The sequence below is a fragment of the Amblyraja radiata genome, chromosome 15, assembly GCF_010909765.2.
Source record: "Amblyraja radiata isolate CabotCenter1 chromosome 15, sAmbRad1.1.pri, whole genome shotgun sequence".
Classification (NCBI taxonomy): Eukaryota; Metazoa; Chordata; class Chondrichthyes; order Rajiformes; family Rajidae; genus Amblyraja; species Amblyraja radiata.
This window is the reverse complement of record NC_045970.1, coordinates 25,420,092-25,439,149: the sequence shown is the minus strand read 5'-3', so window position 1 is coordinate 25,439,149 and position 19,058 is coordinate 25,420,092. Positions and strand designations below refer to the sequence as shown.

The window sequence follows — 19,058 nt, the reverse complement described above, 5'->3', positions numbered from 1 at the left end:
CACATCGTTGAAAGATGGGAGGCAGCTCTGTGACGCAGTTCATTAATGTCCAGTGGTTCAATATACTTTCACATGTGCAAAGTGCAAATGCACAGTGTAATTCAGCCCAGTAGGGTATTGCTATACAAACTTTGATTAGCAATTCTACAGAAATAGTTTACTGAGCCCGCATGCAAGATGCGCCATGTTTTGGCGTCATTCTCCAAGTCCAGTCCCCGCTCCAGTTATTATGGGCAGTGCCCGATTCAGGCCAGCCCCAGGCTGCTGCAAACCTCTAGTCATCGCCTTCTTTGGTCGACCACCAACCGACGTCCTCCCCTCCTGTTTAGAACGGGTGTCGAGGGTTATGGGGGAGAAGGCAGGAAAATGGGATTAGGAGGCAGAGATCAGTCATGATTGAATGGCGGAGTAGACTCGATGGGCCGAATGGCCTAATTCTACTCCTAGATCTTGTGAACATGTGAACTCTACCCATCCACCTTTGTGCCCCCGGGGCGCCTCCCTTAGCCGACCTCGAGGGCCCAGTGGGCCAGACCCCGGTTCCCCCTCCTCCCCAACCAGCCTAGCTCCTCTCCCGCCGGCTCCATCTTCCTGCTCTCAGGTCTCCGGGGCACGAGCAGCCGTGGCTCGGCGGCTCCACTTGCAGGCCGCAGGGTGCATGGAGCACGGGTCACTGTCAATGAGTCTGTGAATCGCCACAGAGTGACTGAATAGAACTGTCAAATAGACACAGAGAAAAGTAGGGCAGAAGCAAAGTAAGATGTGTTTAAATTCTCATCTACCCTTACACACCTGACCCACCTGTGAGAGAAAACAAGGACCGGTTTTCAGTGCAAAAACCCAGGCAATTCCGGAAAAGTAAATCTGTGCACCACTACCTTCTAAACCTTGCATCTAAAAATATAAATGTCAGTACTGAGAAGCACTGGCAATTCCATATCTAATAATTGGCATTGGCCTGCTTTATGGAGTCTAGGGATGGACTGTGAAATTGGTGTCATTGGTGACTATCTGCTCAGCAGGAACAGTGAAGAAACTCTTTATAGTGGTGAGGATAGGCTGAGAGAGTGACAGGGAGGCATAGGTTCATCTACGAGTAATTGAGGTTAGTTTAACTCAATACGACTTTTATATCTCACATAATAGAAGTTATGTGAGATATTAAGAAGCCTTTGTCAGTGGGAAAATCTGAGAACCTGGCTTCACCGACAGCGAAACGTTTGATTCCAGCCATGTTGTTCGCATGGCTTGTTTTCCCACCATCCCACTCCCTTCCTCACCCCTCCCCCACCCACAAACATGGCAGCATTGTGTCCTCTGCTCTGCAGTGCTCACAACCAATGTAGGTCAAAGGTCAGCACACAAAGTGGAGCAACTCAGCGAGTTAGGCAGCATCTGTGGAGAACATGGGTAGCTGACATTTCAGGTTGGAGGCTGAAGAAAGGTCCCGACTCCGAAAGTCACGTATCATTGTTCTCCAGAGATGCTGCCTGACCCGCTGAGTTACTCCAGCACTTAGTGTCCTATAGTGTAATCCAGCATCTGCATTTCCTTGTTTCTAGACCAAAGGTTGGTTTGTGGATGCTTAGTGGACCCGCAGTGAGAATGACAGGCGTGGCTTTTAGTTTTGAAAGTGTCAATCATTGCTTCTCTAAGACATCCCCATGCTGTAAGCTTTTAATACGAACACGAATCATTGCCTTTCACTAGCAAATTACAAGTACAATGTCTCTCTGTCTCGTGCATGGGAATGGAACAATTACAAGAATTTGAGCATATCGTAGTACTTTTGAGATCTTTGCATGTATCACACATCCATTCTGACGGAGCTTTTATCGAAACCCACCCTTGATTCAATTTTGGTCAAGTTCTACTTAAGAATGAACTTTACTCAGTTATTTGATGCAGCCGGTAATTGGTAAAACACTATTACTTGCCGCTCTGGTGTTTAGGAGTTCAGCAAGTTTATAACAAAAACCTTTTGTCAAAACAATACATTGCCAAGAATGGAAATATTTATTCCATCAGTATTTTAAACCAGTCAATCAATTGCTGACTACATTAGCACTGTCACCTGGGATGTATAGCTTTGAAGTTATTCCCAACAGTTGTGCATGAATGCCCTCCTTTATCAGAATGGTATGTGTTTGGAACATATGGAAAATCTCCAATATAAACTTTCCATGCTCATTTATTCAGAGTCATGCAACATGAAACTCTGACCCGTTGTGCCGTTCCAGCACTGATCTTGGACTCTCCAGCAGTGCTTGACCTTTTTATTCTGACATTAAATCAGATCGTCATTTGAAAACCACCAACTGCTCAGTCAGCCATGAAAGAATAATACGCCAAACAGATAAATGTTTCTTTTGACTTGCTGTGGAACTCTAGCCAGGAGTCTATGGAAAAGATATATTTTTTAATATGCGTGAGAAAGGAACACCTCCACTCAGATATGAAGGAAATGGATCATTTCATTAGCTCATCAGACACAAACTTTTCAATCAAATCATAGCAGCATCCTTACGCGCAATCGGAAATGCAACTTAGATATGTACCAAGAATGACTAATATAATGGGATAGAAAGCGCCAAAGGGCTGTAGATGTCTTCTGCCTTGCAGTCAACATGAACCACTGCCACCAAACAAGGAAATACAAAGTGCATGTGCACACGACAAGAGGAAATGGATAAATCATCCTGTGTAATTGCAAACAATGCTTCCTCAAAGGGAACAGGCAAATGTAAATTAGATTGAAAACTTGTTCAAGTATCAATTTTGATAAATGTCCAAAGCAGCATTAGGTCACATCTTACTGGGCAGCATGTGTTTCATGATACATGGCTAGACTTTTCAAAAAAATACGCTAGAGAAGCAGCCTGTTAGTAGCACCAGCCGACAATCAATATTGGGTCATTCACTGGCACTGGGACTATGCCTTGGAGATTCAAAAGCTCTTCAGTGCACCACCCATTCAGGCAGGGCCTTCAAAGGTCCAACCTCTCTCAGGGTGAGAAATAAATTCTTCTTCAGAACCCTTCAAAACATTCTGCCCGCCCCTTAAACCTATGCCCCTAAGTTTTAAAAGTCTTACTGTTTACTCTATCATGTTGTGTCCACCACCCACCTTTGGTCATATCATCCATCTCCAATATCATGGTGAATTTGCAGTAGTCAATGAACTACCAACAGCATCTTTAGGATATAGCAGGAAACTCACACAGAAGCAGAGAGAAGGTGGAAACCTTATGTAGAACTGGAGATCAGACTGAATCCAGTTTACTGAAGCTGGGTTAATTTGATAGAGAAATAAAGACAGATTATTTTCTTAATAGTAAGCAATTTAATATTTAGAGGGAGCTGTGACTCCTTGTGCAGGAATCGCCATGCATAAATATGTTGTCCTAAATTCATGTATGGTTATTCATATACAAGGAAATAACTATTAAATCACCATTTGGAAAATTATTTGGTTTTTTTCTCTCTCATAGTGGATGACCTCACATACTTCCATGTTATATTCTATCTGCTGGTTTCTGGCCTTTTCACTTACCCTATGCCCAAAAGCCTTTCTGCATTCTTCTCACAGTCTGCACAGTCATCCAGCTTTGCAATATCAACAGACCTGGATATATTACACTTGATCCCCTCAGCCAAACTATTGATGTAGGTTGCAAACTCCTGAGGGCACAGCCCTAATCCTCACACAAGTGCATTAGCTTTGCATTGCACAGTGCAAATGCACAAGCTTGTACCTCAGTACACGTAAACTAAACTAAAGTAAACTAGTCACAGCCTAACAACTCAAAAATGATCCTTTATATCCACTCAGTATTTCCTGTTCATTAACCATCCTAGAGCCACATTATTATTCTAGCTGCAATACTATATGCTCTACTAATGTTCATAATCCCTAATGTGGTACCTTATCAAAGTCTTTCTGAATGGCTGCATGCAATCAACTATATTTCACTGATTACAACTTCAGAAAATCCAAGCAGTTTTGTCCAACAATATTTCCCTTTCATCGATCCATGTTGTCTTGACCAATCCTATTATTGTTTTATAGATCACCTGGTGTCACTTTCTTAATCGATACCAGCTTAATCAATTTATGGTTCTTGGTTCCCTCTTCCGCCTTTCTTAAATAATAATTACAAGGTACAAAGGACATTTATTATCACATACACCAATTGGTGTAGTGAAATTTGTCTTGCCATTTGCAGCACACAAATAAAGATAAGACACAACATTAAAGAATTTAACAATAAACATAAAAACATCCCCCCACAAATGGTTCTCACTGTGGGGGAAGGCAGCAAGAGTACAATTACAACCTTTGGGATCCATTCAAGAGTTTCTGTAATTTTGGAAGATGACTAAAAAAGTCATTGGATGCAGGTCATTAACTCCTCAGTGCATCTAAGAGGAAGTTTGGTAACTGCACTTAAATGGTAGGAGGCACCAGTGGATTGTGAATGCTAGCAGATATGCAGGGCTGAATGGCCTCTTCCTGTCTGGCAAACACTGTACAATCAGAAAAAGAAAAAAAAATGTTATATTTTGTTTCTGTTAAAATACAAAATTAAAATGTTCATGGGTGTAATATTTTCTATTTGTTTCATTTATATCAGGGATCTGAAGCCTGAAAATATATTGTTAGATGATTATGGTAAGTATTTCAATTTTTAAACTAATATGTGGAGCCCAGTTGGGTGAATTTAGAGCCTTACTAAAATGTTGACAGTCACATTGTTACCCCCCATCTCCCTAACTCAATTCATTAATGAGTTTTCATTTATGTTAACATTTGTCTGTGCATGTGTGTGTAAATAAACTTTTACGAGTGATTATTGCATTTGTCGCATTTAATGACAAATATATCTGCAAACTGCATGAGTGCTATAATATCATCATGTCCAGTCACTCGCCAGAGATTCTTGAGTAGCATCTATCTTTTCTGTAGTATATATGTAAAATGTTGCACAAAAGTAGCATTGTGGGTTATGGAATTTACTCCACTATGCCATGCAATAATCTGCACTCAAGCATGTTCCATAGAACATACAGTATTTGCTACCCTAACTAAAATTATTACCAATGGAAGGATCTGAAGAAACTCCTGGGGTGATTTTGATCTGGAGCAGAATACATTGCACAAATAGTATCTTACACTTTATTTTTATTCACTCGTAGCCAAGAAAGGGAAGAAAATGAACAAAGTGAGAAAGTGAGGCGTATAGTAACAAATGAGGAAACTTTAAATTAAACATTTGTAAAGCTAAAGGACCAATTTCATCAGGAAATACATATATAAAACATTAACATTACGCTATGGTAAAATCCAAATTCACCTTTTTGTAAACCAACAATTAAAAGATCAGATGTATTGCTATTTCACTGGCTTCAAATATATTACACTATGTGAAGTTTCTGTTTTAAATGGGTTTGGAAAACTAAATAAAACACATTCAAAAACAATAGCATGGAAAATTGGGAGACATTACAAGACATGGTCAATACTGTAGAATACCTTGTGCCTCAGTGGCCTTGGTTGAAATTCTACCCATTAAGCTGTAGACAAGTTCAAAGGATATTCTGATTTCTGTGACTGTCCTTTATTTAGCCTGCACGCTGTTGCTAAAACAAATGCTAATGTTACAGTAACAAAGCTACTCAGATGTCAAGAGTATTTCTATCTGTAATATTAACCATATATAATTAAAAACTACAGTCAGAACATCCCCCCCCCCCCACCCAAGGTGGAAATGTCAAAGACTAGAAGGCATAGTTTTAACGTGAAAGGGGCAAAGTTAATGGGAGATATGCAGGGCAAGTGTTTTACACAGAGAGTGGTGGGTGCCTGGAACATGCTGCCAAAGGTAGTGGTGGAGGCAGATACGATAGTGGCATTTAGGAGGCTTTTACATGCAAAGTTTGAAAATAGGTGCAGGAGTAGGCCATTCGGCCCTTCGAGCCAGCACCGCCATTCAATATGATCATGGCTGATCATCCGAAATCAGTACCCCTTTGCTGCTTTCTCCCCATATCCCTTGATTCCGTTAATCCTAAGACCTATACCTAACTCTCTCTTGAAAACATCAATTTAGATAGGCACATGGATAAGTAGGGGATGTAGGCGTATGGATCATGTGCAGGCAGAGAGATGAGTTCATTTGGCATCATGTTCGGCATGGACATTGTGGGCCAGATGGTCTCTACTGTTCTATGTTCTATGTATGGTGCTGCATACAATAATGCAGCATATTGATACAGCATCTAGTCCTACTGTCTCACAGCTCCAGGGCCCCAACTTGAACCTGACTTTGAGTGTGATCTCCGCAGAGCTTGCATGTTTTCTCTGTAATTGCATCACTTACGTCCTGTGCTCCTTTTTCTGCCCATATGCCAAAGAAGTGCAAGTAAGTCACTTGACTTGCAAATTATAAATTATCCCTGGTGTGGGATAGTGGCAAAAAATAAATAAATGGGAGTTGTGGGAGAAAGTGTGAGAGTTAATGGGTTGCAGAAGTATAGGGAAGTAACGGAAGGGAAATAGGATGAATGGGTATGAATCCTCAAGTTATGGTATGGTCCTGTTGGACTGAACGGCTTCCATGTCACTGTAAGGTAAGATCATAAAATAAAATTCGGGCAGCATGGTGGCGCAGCGGTAGAGTTGCTGCCTACAACGCCAGATGCACAGGTTCAACCCTGACTACGGGTGTTGTTTGTACGTTCTCCCCGTAACTCTGTAGGTTTTCCCCGAGTGCTCCGGTTTCCTCCCTCAATCCAAAGACATATAGGTTTGTAGATTAAATGGCTTTGATAAAGATTGTAAATTGCCCCAAGCGTGTATAGGATAGTGCTAGTGCAAGGGGATTGCTGATCGGCGCGGACATGGTGGGCCGCAGGGCCTGTTTCCGCGCTGTATCTCTAAACTAAACTAAGACTCTGAAACAGAAAAATAAAATTACAAGCAACATTCCCTGAATATAAGCTTGGTGCAACATTTAAAAAAATGGATGTTAACCAAATAAGATTATGCCATGGCACAGTGTTACAACAGGTGGCCTTGCTGCTGCCTTGTAGCTGCAAGAGCCCAGGTTTATTCTGCTTGTGCTGCCCGTGTGGAGTTTGCAAGTTTTTCCCATGACTGTGAGTTTCTGCTGAGTGCTCCAGTTTTCTCCCACATTGCAAAGGCATGCGGGCAGGTTAATTGGCAACGATAAATTGCCCCTCAGTGCTGATGTGGCAAAAAAAAAATCAAAGAAGAGTTGGTGGGCATGTGAGGAAGAGTAAAGTTGCAGGCCTGCAAGGTACCGAGGAAAATAGGATGAATACGATCACATTGCTTTTAACCAGCATGCATCAAATGGACAGAATGGCTTCCTGTGCTGTAGTATCTATTCCTGATGTTTGAACACCTTAGTTACAATTCTTTCTTTCACATCAGTGCTAATGCAGTGCTCAAATCTGTCTCACGAGGAAATAGTAAATCATTCATTATGCTCTATGATTTAGTAGGTAGTCCCTACTAAATGGGAGTCCTTTTCTTTTGAAGAAAATTGCCAAAGTTGCAACCATTTTGTTATTGCACCGAGATTTAGTCGAGGGATGCCAGCATCTTTATGTTCTCCTTGAGGGGGCTTGCAATAAAGTGAATAACATTGATTTGTGCCACTTTGTATCATCTGTTGCAGGTCATATTAGGATATCGGATCTGGGTTTAGCTGTGAAAATTCCTGAAGGGGATACGATTCGTGGCAGGGTAGGAACAGTAGGATACATGGGTAAGGCCTTGTGATAGATTTTGATATTGTGATTGTTCCATCTATCTTCGTTATTTGAATTTGTAATTGTGTTGGAACTTTTTGCCGCGGAATTGTGAATACTGACAATTCATACTTTCTAAACATACATGCGTAGAATTCTTTTTTTCAAAAATGAAAAAAATATATACATACTATATATGTATATATTTGTATATATGGCCTTGTAGCAACGCATAAATATGAATCTAATATAACTTTGATTTGGTGTTGAGCTATTTCCTAGGGTTCTTTTTTAATTCTCCTGATTAGGGAATTTAAATATTCAGATGATATTTTCCACGTGATTACTGGCAGGTGTTTACAAAGATTGATGTAAAATTATTTACCTGTCAGCTGATTTTCATTAGTCTCCCTCTGCTAACTATAATCTGCACTAACCTTCACACATAGTAAATATGAGTCATCAAAGTATGTGGTGCCATATGGTTCAAATGATGGAAAATGTTTTATTGAGTGTAAAATTTGTAAGGGAAAATAACTTTTAATTTAAATCTTTGTTTCCTTACAAAGCAAACAGGGACAGTTTCTTCCTAGCTGCTATCAGGCAACTGAATCAGCCTCTCAACAACTAGAGAACAGGCCTGAGTTACTATCTGCCTCACTGGAGACCCTTAGACAATCTAGAATCGGACTTTATTGAACTTTATCTTGCACTAAATGTTATTCCCTTTATTATGTATCTACACATTGTGGATGACTCGATTGTAATCATGTAGTCTTTCTGCTGACTGGTTAGCACTCAACAACCGCTTTCCACTGTACTATACTAAACAAAACTAAAAAAAATACTAAACTGGTTGTAAATGTTCTAAAAGAAACGCAAATGCCGTGGGCTGCCATACCAAGGAATTTACTTTACAGAATAACATCATTCTGCTAAGTGTAGGTAGTGTATTTCCCTCTTAATGATTGACTTTATATTGTGGCTCATCTCCTGATAAGAGAAGTACGTAATGCATTTACAATGCTGTATAATGTCTTGGCAGCCACCACAGACCTTCATTGGATTTGGTATCAAGGCATGGGTAAACAAGCTCTTAATCAATTATTAATTGGTCTCTTTACATTTTCAGTTTTCTTTTCATCTAAATTGGTTAAGTTACAATCTAAAATAATTAGAACAAGATCACTGCAATAAATTGTCTTGTTGTCTGCACCCTTTAAAACATGCATTACAGTTTTCCTTTAATCATAGTTATAGTCAAACAGCACAGAAACAGGCCCTTCGGCCCACCACGTCCATGATGACTGTGGTACCCATCTAGACCAATCCCATTTACCAGTTCATAAATTCATAAATGATAGGAGCAGAATTAGGCCATTCGGCCCATCAAGACTAGTCCACCATTCAATCATAGCTGATCTATCCTTCCCTCATAACCCCATTCACCTGCCTACTCCCCATAGCCCATGACACCCATACTAATCAAGAATCTATCTATCTCTGCCTTAATATCCATTGACTTGACCTCCACAGCCTTGTGTGGCAAAGATTTCCAGATTAACCATCACCAGTATTTGGTCTGTGACATCTCTGCCTTGTTGATTGAAATGCTCATTTAGATATGTCTTAAATGTTTTGAGACTACTTCCCTCCACCACCCCTCAGGAAGAGTGTTCCAGTTTCAACTAACTCTCAGTGAACTCTAACTTTCACAGTCAACATTTTTCCCCTCAGATCCCCTCTAAACATCTTTCCCCTTACCATTAACCAATGCCCTCAAATTATAGACACCTGCTACAAGGCGAAAATTCCTCCTATCTATGCTATCAACGCCCCTCATAATTTTGTATACCTCTAAAAGAAAACAAACCCATCCTATTCCAGGCAACACCCTAAAATCTTCTCCAGTCCAGTCAAAACCTTCCTATATATGGTGCCCAGAACTATATAGTACACAGTGTCCAAACTGTGGCCAATCAAAGTTGTACAAAGTTATCCAAGATCTTATATTCTCTGAAGGCAAGAAGCCCATTTGTGGAATCCTTCATCTGACCTGTATTGTTACCTGTAGAATTAACAGCACTTCAATTAAATAAGACAACTCCTCCGCCAGATCTGGTGGGGAAAGTATTTATTTGTTGATATCATTTTCATGTAATTGCATTACAGATTAATTTAAAGAGAGTTTGAATCAGATTGCATTAAACAGCAAGGTACCACTGCAGTTCAACCACTCACCTACAGTTTATTTACAAATAGCAATGCCACAGAGCGGAAGACAGGGCTGTGGACAATGCAATTGGATGTATCTCCAGTATGACTTTAATTTATTGCCTTGAAGTACTCTGACTAAGTTCATTTGATATTGAGGACACAGAGGAACATCACTCCAAATTATTCTGCGGGTCATTCTCAAGATTTGGGAAATTAACATTATAACCAAGGTATATGTACTGTCTTCCTCGGAGCTAAACATGGTAATATATTAAATTTGCAGTTGGCTGTATAAAACCCCTGTCCCACTGTACGAGGTAATTCACGAGTTCTCCCGAGTTTTCCCCTAATTCGAACTCGGAGAATGTCCGTAGCGGGTCCGTAGGAGTTCGTGGATGTCTCGTAGCGGCTCGTAATGGTCAACTATGAGTAAAAATTAACAATTCTTTTCACCGCGAGTATTTTTTTACACGTGGACATTTTTTACAGGGATGAAAAAGCGTCACGAGCTTACCGGATGTCCCGAGTACCTACCGTTAGCATTACAAGCCGCTACGAGACATCCACGAACTCCTACGGACACGCTACGGATATTCTCCAAGTTCAAATCAGGGGAAAACTCGGGAGAACTCGTGAATTACCTCCCTGTACAGTGGGACAGGGGCTTAAGGTTCTCAAAGTGACAGGGCCAAAATTCAAGTAATGCAAAAGTCAAAATGCCATGGAGTCTGGGAGCTTGAAACACAGCAGAAAATGCTGGAAATATTGGATTATTTTTTAAATTTAGCTTATTAGCTCAGTGAAAAGCTTTTTTGTTGCATGCTATCTAGTCAGCGGAAAGATTATACATGGTTACAATAAAACATTTCAACATAATCAAACAGCATCTATGTAGCAAGAAGAACCATTAGCTTATGTTTTACAGCATCTATGTAGCAAGAAGAACTATGCAGCATCTATGTAGCAAGAAGAACCATTAGCTTATGTTTTGCTACAATATTTCTGGTGGCTTAATAAAATAAGATTAAACTCCAACTAATGACAGCATGAATGCTTGTTTCAGAATCTAAATATTTATTAAGATTTGTGATTTGCAGTTTCGTCAGTGGTTATGGAAACAATTCTGAGTATTTTGTTGCTTCTCTCAATTTGTACAGGAGTTGGATCAATCTGATTTTCTTTTATTGAAATTTGAATCTGTTGACCTAAGTTCAGATTTTAAATTTGGAGTTTTGTTTTCTAGCACCAGAGGTACTAAATAATCGTCGATATACATTGAGCCCCGATCTCTGGGCTCTGGGGTGCTTGATCTTTGAAATGATTGCTGGCCAGTCCCCATTTAGAGGTCGGAAAGAGAAAGTCAAAAGGGAGGAGGTGGACAGACGAGTGTTGGAAACAGAAGAAACGTACTCAGACAAGTTCTCTGAGGAGGCAAAGTCTATTTGCAAGTTGGTAAGCTCCAGTAAATAATATCTCAAATATATTTAATGGTCAACCCACCTTCCGTAAGAGCACTCAGATATCCTTCACTAAAGTTTGCACTTGCTCTTGTGGAAGGGAAATTACCATTTTAAGCATACTGGCAGTGGTTATTATAGTAGTGTTTGCGGATGGCATTATCGATTCAGCACAGAAGCAGGCCCTTTGGTCCAACTTGTCCATGCCAACCAAGTTGCCTGCGTGCCCTAATTCTCTTTGCTTGCTTTTGGCCCGTCGCCATCTAAACCTTTCCTGAACATGTACCTGTACAAATGTTTTTTAAACATTGTAATTGTAACCGCTTCTACCATTTCCACTTGAGGAAGAGAAATATCTTCACACAGATGGTGGTGAATCTTTGGAATTCTCTAACCTGGATGAGAGTGGAGACTCAGTCATAGAGTTAAATCAAAGCAGAGATCTTGCATAATAAAGGATCCAAGAATGCGGGGATAGTGCAGGAAAACTCTATTGACGAGATCAGCCCAAACCATTACGTGGCAAAGTAAGCTCAAAGGGTCAAACACACTCCTCCTCCTATATCGGGCATTCTGGTTCAATGTTTGGATTCCCTTATCCCAGAGGGTTGTTGATGCTGAGTATTTTGGACTTTAGAGATACAGCACAGAAACAGGCCTTTCGACCCGAGTCCGTGCCGACCAGTTATCACCCCGTACACTAACACTATCCTACTCCTGCACACTAGGGAAAATTTACAATTTTTACTGAAGCCAATTAACCTACAAACCTGTACGTCTTTGGAGTGTGGGAGGAAACCGGAACACCCGGAGAAATACCATATGGCCACCGAGAGAACGCAAAACTCCGTACAAATAGCACCCATAGTCAGGATCGAACCCGGGTCTCTGGCGCTATAAGGCAACAGCTCTGCCACTAGGCCACTGTGCTGCCCCATAGCCATTGGGTTTATTCGGGGCTGAACTTTTTTGATATCTGGATTACCAAGGGAATCGGGTAAGGAAGTGAAATTGGGTGAAATTATTAAATGCTCGAGCAAACTTGAGGTGACGGATGGGCTCCTCCTGTTCCCATTCCTTATGTTGTCAGCATTGGCAGAGGTACCGCTAAACCTTAGACACAAAATGCTGGAGTTCCTCAGCGGGACAGGCAGCATCTCTGGAGAGAAGGAATGGGTAACTTTTCAGGTCCGGACCCTTCAGACCCTCCAGAAATGCTGCCTGTCCTGCTGAGTTACTCCAGCATTTTGTGTCTATCTTTGGTGTAAACCAGCATCTGCAGTTTCTTCCTACCTCTCAACCCTAGCGCTCTTTGCCTCTCTTTCATAAGGTCTTAAGGAATAAGAGTAGAATTAGGCCATTCGGTCCATCGTCTACTCCGCCATTCAATCATGGCTAATCTATCTTTCCCTCCTAACCCCACTCTTCCGCCTTCTCCTCATAACCTCTGACACCTGTACTAATCAAGAATCTATCTATCTCTGCCTTAAAAATATCCACTGACTTGGCCTCTACAGTCTTCTGTAGCAAAGTATGCCACAGATTCACCACCTTCTGACTAAAGACATTTCTCCTCATCTCCTGCCTAAAAGAACATGTTTAATTCTAAAGCTATGACCTCTAGTTCTAGACTCTCCCACTAATGGAAACATCCTGTCCACATCCACTCTATCCAAGCCTTTCACTACTGTAATAGTGGATTCTGTAATTCTGTAATATTCTTTCAATGAGGTCCCCCCTCATTCTTCTGAACTCCAGCGAGTACAGGCCCCGTGCCGACAAACGCTCATCATAGGTTAACCTATTCATTCCTGGGATCATTCTTGTAAATCTGCATTAACACAACCACCCTGCCCAAGCATGTTTATAAGTTCTAGGAGTAGTATTGGCCCATCAAGTCTACTCCATCATGGTTGATCTTTCTTTCCCTTTTAACACCATTCTCCTGCCTCTCCCCATGACCCCTGACACCTTTACGAATCAAGAATCTGTCAATCTCTGCCTTAAATATATCCAATGGATTCCACAGATTCACCACTGTCTGATTAAAGAAATTCCTCCTCATCTCCTTTCTAAAGCTATGTCCTTTTATTCTGAGACCATGGCCTCTGGTTAAGCATTTAACTACTGCCTCTTCCTGAGCCTGCAACTCAAATTAAGAGTTTATTTATCGGAAAAAATCTTTCTCTGTCCTTGTAACCTTCCTCTTTCACACCTGGCATGGTGCTTCTGAGGAGGCGGTTGTGTTGAGCAAGCTTAGGTATTTTTGACATAATGTTTGGTGAGGTAATTTTTAGCTCAGACCAAGCTACTAAGAGTTTTTGCAGATAATGCATCCTGCAAAATTCCTTTCTTGTTAAAATACCTTCATGTGCCATGTCATGGTCCCTATTATGTACAGGAAATACACTGAAATTCATTGGAGATCGTGGATATCATGCTTCCTCTCATGTACAAGAGATCCATGGATATCTAATGACATCCATGGATAGCTGTATTGTCCAGGTTCACGAACAGCTTCTTTCCAACAACCATCAGACTATTGAACACTACGAACTCCAACTAAACTCTGAACTACGAGCTGCCTAGGTTTCATTGGCGACTTTGGGCTCTGTTTTGTTTTTGAACACAATTGGTTTTTTTAATTTATTGAGCTTTTTTTGTTTGTTTTTTTTATATGATCTATTGAGTGTGGTGTTTACCAACCTGTTGTGCTGCTGCTGCTGCAAGTAAGAATTGTATTGTTCTGTTTCGAGACATATGGCAATAAAACACTCTTGACTCTTGATATGGAAAGGTGAAGCATTGGCAGGAGTTTTCACATTATTGGATCTGCTCTGTATTTCAAGCAGTTTCTGATTTTTATTTCCATTTCCAGCATTTGCAGTCCTATTTAATTATTTTTATTTGCGGAACATGAATTGCTAATTTCCTGCTAGCTTATTTGCTTTCTGGGTTTGGCACAGTGTTACAACTATCCATAGTATGTGGCCGGGCATAAAAGCAGCTGGGATGCGTGTGGTAAAAAAGAAAACTTGCAACCACACTGTAAGGAAATCGCTCTCATGTTTAATGAATTAGTCTGCCTCCTATTGGATTTTGATAGCTTTGGCAGCCTCGGGCATATTACATATGTTTCTTTACTCATTTATGGGATCTGGAAATTATTGGCAAGGCTAACATTTATTGTGCTTGAAAAGATGGTGGTAAGACGCCATCTTAAACCACAGCAGTGCTTCTGGTAAAGGAAATCCCACAGTGCTTGTTGATTAGAGATCTCTGTGTGAGCTGGAACTTCTGAGCAGTTACTGTACAAGCTGAACAATCATGCTAGATTCATAGAATATAGAACAGCACCACACAAAACCATGCCCTTTGGCTCGCAATGTCTGCACCATCACTTATATAACCCAGAAACCCTCCATTCCCTACATGTCCATCAGCCTATCCAAAAACTCCTAAATGCCAGAAACGTACCTGACGCTACGACCCAGGCGGTGTGTTCCAGGCACACACCACCCTCTGTGTAACAAACCTGCGCCACTCATCCCCTTTAAACTTTGCCCCTCTCACCTTAAAGCTATGCCCCCTAGAATTTGATTTTTACATCCTGGGAAAAAGATTCTATGTCCACCCTATCTGTTATCATATTTATTGCTATCATATTTCTCAGAATGATCTACGAATACTGGTTTTCAAGCAGACGATTGGTATATAATATGTGTAGAGATCTTTGAGCAATTTCAAATACACAGTGGAGGAAAGAACTGCAGATGCTGGTTTAAATCGAAGGTAGACACAAAATGCCGGAGTAATTCAGCGGGACAGGCAGCTTCTCTGGAGAGAAGGAATGGGTGATGTTTCGGGTTGAGACCCTTCTTCAGTCTGCAATCACCCAGTCCATCCATTTTATTAAAGCAATGGTATTGCATGCACAGAATTCAAAGATCAGTTTGTCATCCTGTTCTCTTAACGTGGAATGAAGCATATCGCTTTAACTGAAACTCGAAATCTTTTAAAAACTCGAGGATTAAAGTGACATAATCAAACTAACCTTTTACTTCCCATGTGAACAGATTTCTTCTTCGTCATAACCGAGAGAACAAGGAATTGCAGAAGCTGGATTACAAAAGAAATGTGTACATTTGCTGGTATAAAGGCAAAAAGACAAATAGGAAAAATAGGGGGAATGATGTTTGTATTCATAAATATATTATAATTAGAATACAATATAATCTGCACCACCAAAATAGAGAGGACTTTGCTTGTTGCAGTTACCTTGATCTCAAGACATCCCCAAATGCTTAATACCAAAGTGTACCCCTAATGTGTTATCACACTAATATGGGCAATGGCAACTAACCTGAGATGATTGACACAAATATGTGCAACTCTGATGAAAATTTCGAGTTGTCTGTTTGAAGAATTGGTAACTATGTGAAATTTCCGATTTTTTTCCTCCCTCAATAGTTGCTAACCAAAGACCCCAAGCAAAGATTGGGATGTGCGGGGGATGGTGCTTCGGATGTGAAGAAAACCCCATTCTTCAGGGATATCAACTTCAAACGATTAGAAGCGGGCATCATGGAGCCTCCATTTGTACCTGATGTGAGTAATGAGGCACTGCTGGAAGGATCATTTGCAGATATGTTGAACGATATGGCCCAGATTTTGCTAGTAAACATCGAGCAATTACAAACAGAACCGTTGTGAGGGAGGGGGGATGGGGGAAAGAACTATGGGGGAACTGGATGGGGGGGGGGCGGTGAATTTGTAACTTTGTAAGTGCCCTTTATGGGCGACTATTTATATACCTTGGCATGGTATGCAAGCAAAACATTTCACAGTGACTTGTCACATGTGACAATAAAGTATTCAATTCAATTCAATTCAGAACCTACGGCAATTATTTATATATGTGAGATCCAAGCGGTACCACCCTGGTCAGTTCATTCCACACTCCTCAGCAATGTACACAGAAGAAGGAGTTCCCAGTTGCTGCCCAGGCACAGAGTGTGTAACCCTATTGATTTCAATGGGGAATGCAGGGATGTGGATCAGGAAACAAAAGAGAAAGATAGGACCCAAAAATGCTCGAGTAACTCGGAGGATAACGCAGCATCCCTGAAGAAGATGGATAGGTGACATTTCGGGTCAGGACCCTTCTTTAGAGTCTGAAGAAGGGCCCTGACCTGAAATGTCACCTCTCCGTATTCTCCAGGGATGCTGCCTGATTCGCTGAGTTACTCCAGCATTTTGCGTCTTTCCTTGCTTCACCAGTATCAGCAGTTCCTTGTTTCTCCAAAGAGAAAGATAAGTTCCCTTTTATTTTGAGTTTAGCTTAATGTTTTTAATTCTTAATAAGTGCTATTGCCCATTCTACATTTCATTTTAGATTTTTATTTTGACTAGTTGCTTAAATTTGTAAAGTTTCTCGATACCACAGCTTGACTGGAGCCTGGTCAGATTTGCAGGATGACAAAAACTCTCAGAGACATTCCAGGGTTTGGCAGTTTTCTAAGTTAACAGGCCGAACATGCAGGAATCTTACTTCCACGCAACATAATATACATTTCCTCTTTAACCTTCCCTCTGGACCACTACTTAGTGGAGCCGCACCAATTTTCAGCCTGTACATGAGCTCAGTGCATTGTCATTACCACTCATCCAAATAGAATCTCATAAAACCGCAAATTACCCAAACTGGATTGTTGTAAATTTGTGTAATGTCCACTGGTGTAATGACTCATTCACTACAATTTATTGCACATAGAAGTTTTCTTTAAATTTCAAGAAAAACTATTAGAAGCCATTTGCAGCTGCTTTGGGGAATTGGGTTATGGCCATTCAGAAAGGGAGCTGATTAAATATTCATATTTGTAAATCATAACTTGTTGATTTGTTTACACAGCACAATGAAATGTTGTTTTAAATCCTGCCTCCATTTCTGGAAAGCAGATCTGAATCCGGTCAAGCTGGGAAATATAACCTTCAGACGTCCTCTAACTATATGAAGGCTTTAATAGATTACATTTTAGCACTGGCTACAATGCCGTGGCCTATTATTCTACACTACACCTCTAATGGGTGAAAAGCTGTGATCCCCAGCAATTTCTCTTCCCCTTCCCAGCGAATATATTGAGCACAGGGTTTGACAAACAATTTTGGAAGAAAAAAGGGAGAAAATGTGAACGTTCTGCGTCTGTTTTGTTCTGTGTTTCGTGGCACTGCAGGCATTTCTCATGTTATTTGTTGCTCTTCCAACAGCCACGAGCAGTCTACTGCAAAGATGTGCTGGATATTGAACAGTTCTCCACTGTGAAAGGGGTGAACCTGGACCAGACGGATGACGATTTCTATTCAAAGTTTTCTACTGGCTGTGTTTCTATTCCCTGGCAGAATGAGGTGAGCCAAATACCATTTCCTTTTGAATTTGGCTGCATTGAAAGAAAGATTGTATTCCTCGTGTTAGCTTGCTGTTTAAACTTATGACAGTCAGCTTTTCTTTCGTCATGTTGGTTATTCACAGAAGCAGTTTATGAAAATATATAAAAAGCATGTAATAGCCTCTGTTCAGAATTTAAAAATGAGAGGAATAGATCTGGTAGATGCACAGAATCTATTGCCCAGAGTGTGGGAATCGAGGATCAGAGGGCCTCTCATTATCAAAAGATTTAATAGGAATCTGAGGGGTAACTTTTCACACAAAGGGTGGTGGGTGTATGGACAAGTTGCCAGAGGAGGTAGTTGAGGCTGGGACTATCTCAATGTTTAGGTACATGGATAGGACAAATTTGGAGGGATATGGACTAAATGCAGGCTGGTGGGACTAGTGTAGCTGCGACATGTTGGCCCGTGTGGGCAAGATGGGCCAAAGGGCCTGTTTCCACACTGTATCACTCAATAACTATGACTCTAAGATCAACCATTCTACCTAAGCAGAAGTTTGTTAAGGATGAAACACAGCTGGATAAATAACAACAGGAGCATTGGAGATTAATTAAGAAGTATGCATGTGTCTAAAATCTCGCAATATTTGTTACATTGCATGCACACCCTTGCTCAGTTAAATTAGTGCTGCATGGATGTAATTCATGCACTACATTTTATGAATAGTAGCACTCTCATCTCTGAGTGACTTCTGGAGTCTTGTGCACCAATAATCTAGATTGACCTGCCTATGCAGCCCTTGGGAAAACTGCAGAGTTGGAGGTATAACCGTAGAATGATACAGTGTGGAAACAAGCCCTTCCGCCCAACCTGCCCACACTAACCAACATGTCCCATCTACGCTAGTCCCACTTGCCTGCGATTCACCCATAACCCTCGAAACCTATCCTATCCATGTACCTGTCCAAATGTATTTTAAACATTATGATATTACTTGCCTCAATGACCTCCTCCAGCAACTTGTTCCATACACTCACCACCCTTTGTGTAAAAAAGGTTACCCCTCAGGTTCCTATTAAACCTTCCCCCCTCACCTTAAACCAATGTCCTCTAGTTCTCGATTCTCAGCCTCTCCGACGAACTGAGGTTCTGTCTGCTCTCAGGTAGATGCAAAAAATCCCTCATATTATTCTATAGAAGAGCAGAGGATTGCCCCCT

General features: G+C 40.9%; 1 protein-coding gene across 1 annotated transcript in view; it reads left to right on the top strand.

Annotated features, from left to right (window-relative positions):
* The window catches only part of grk5 (G protein-coupled receptor kinase 5), a 233,602-nt gene that overhangs the window by 200,161 nt on the left and 14,383 nt on the right, over positions 1 to 19,058 (top strand). Inside the window, exons 10-14 of the mRNA XM_033033840.1 lie at positions 4,635 to 4,672; positions 7,704 to 7,793; positions 11,237 to 11,445; positions 15,921 to 16,058; positions 17,718 to 17,855. Of these exons, the coding sequence (XP_032889731.1) occupies positions 4,635 to 4,672; positions 7,704 to 7,793; positions 11,237 to 11,445; positions 15,921 to 16,058; positions 17,718 to 17,855 (613 nt within the window). The remainder of the gene's footprint in view (positions 1 to 4,634; positions 4,673 to 7,703; positions 7,794 to 11,236; positions 11,446 to 15,920; positions 16,059 to 17,717; positions 17,856 to 19,058) is intronic.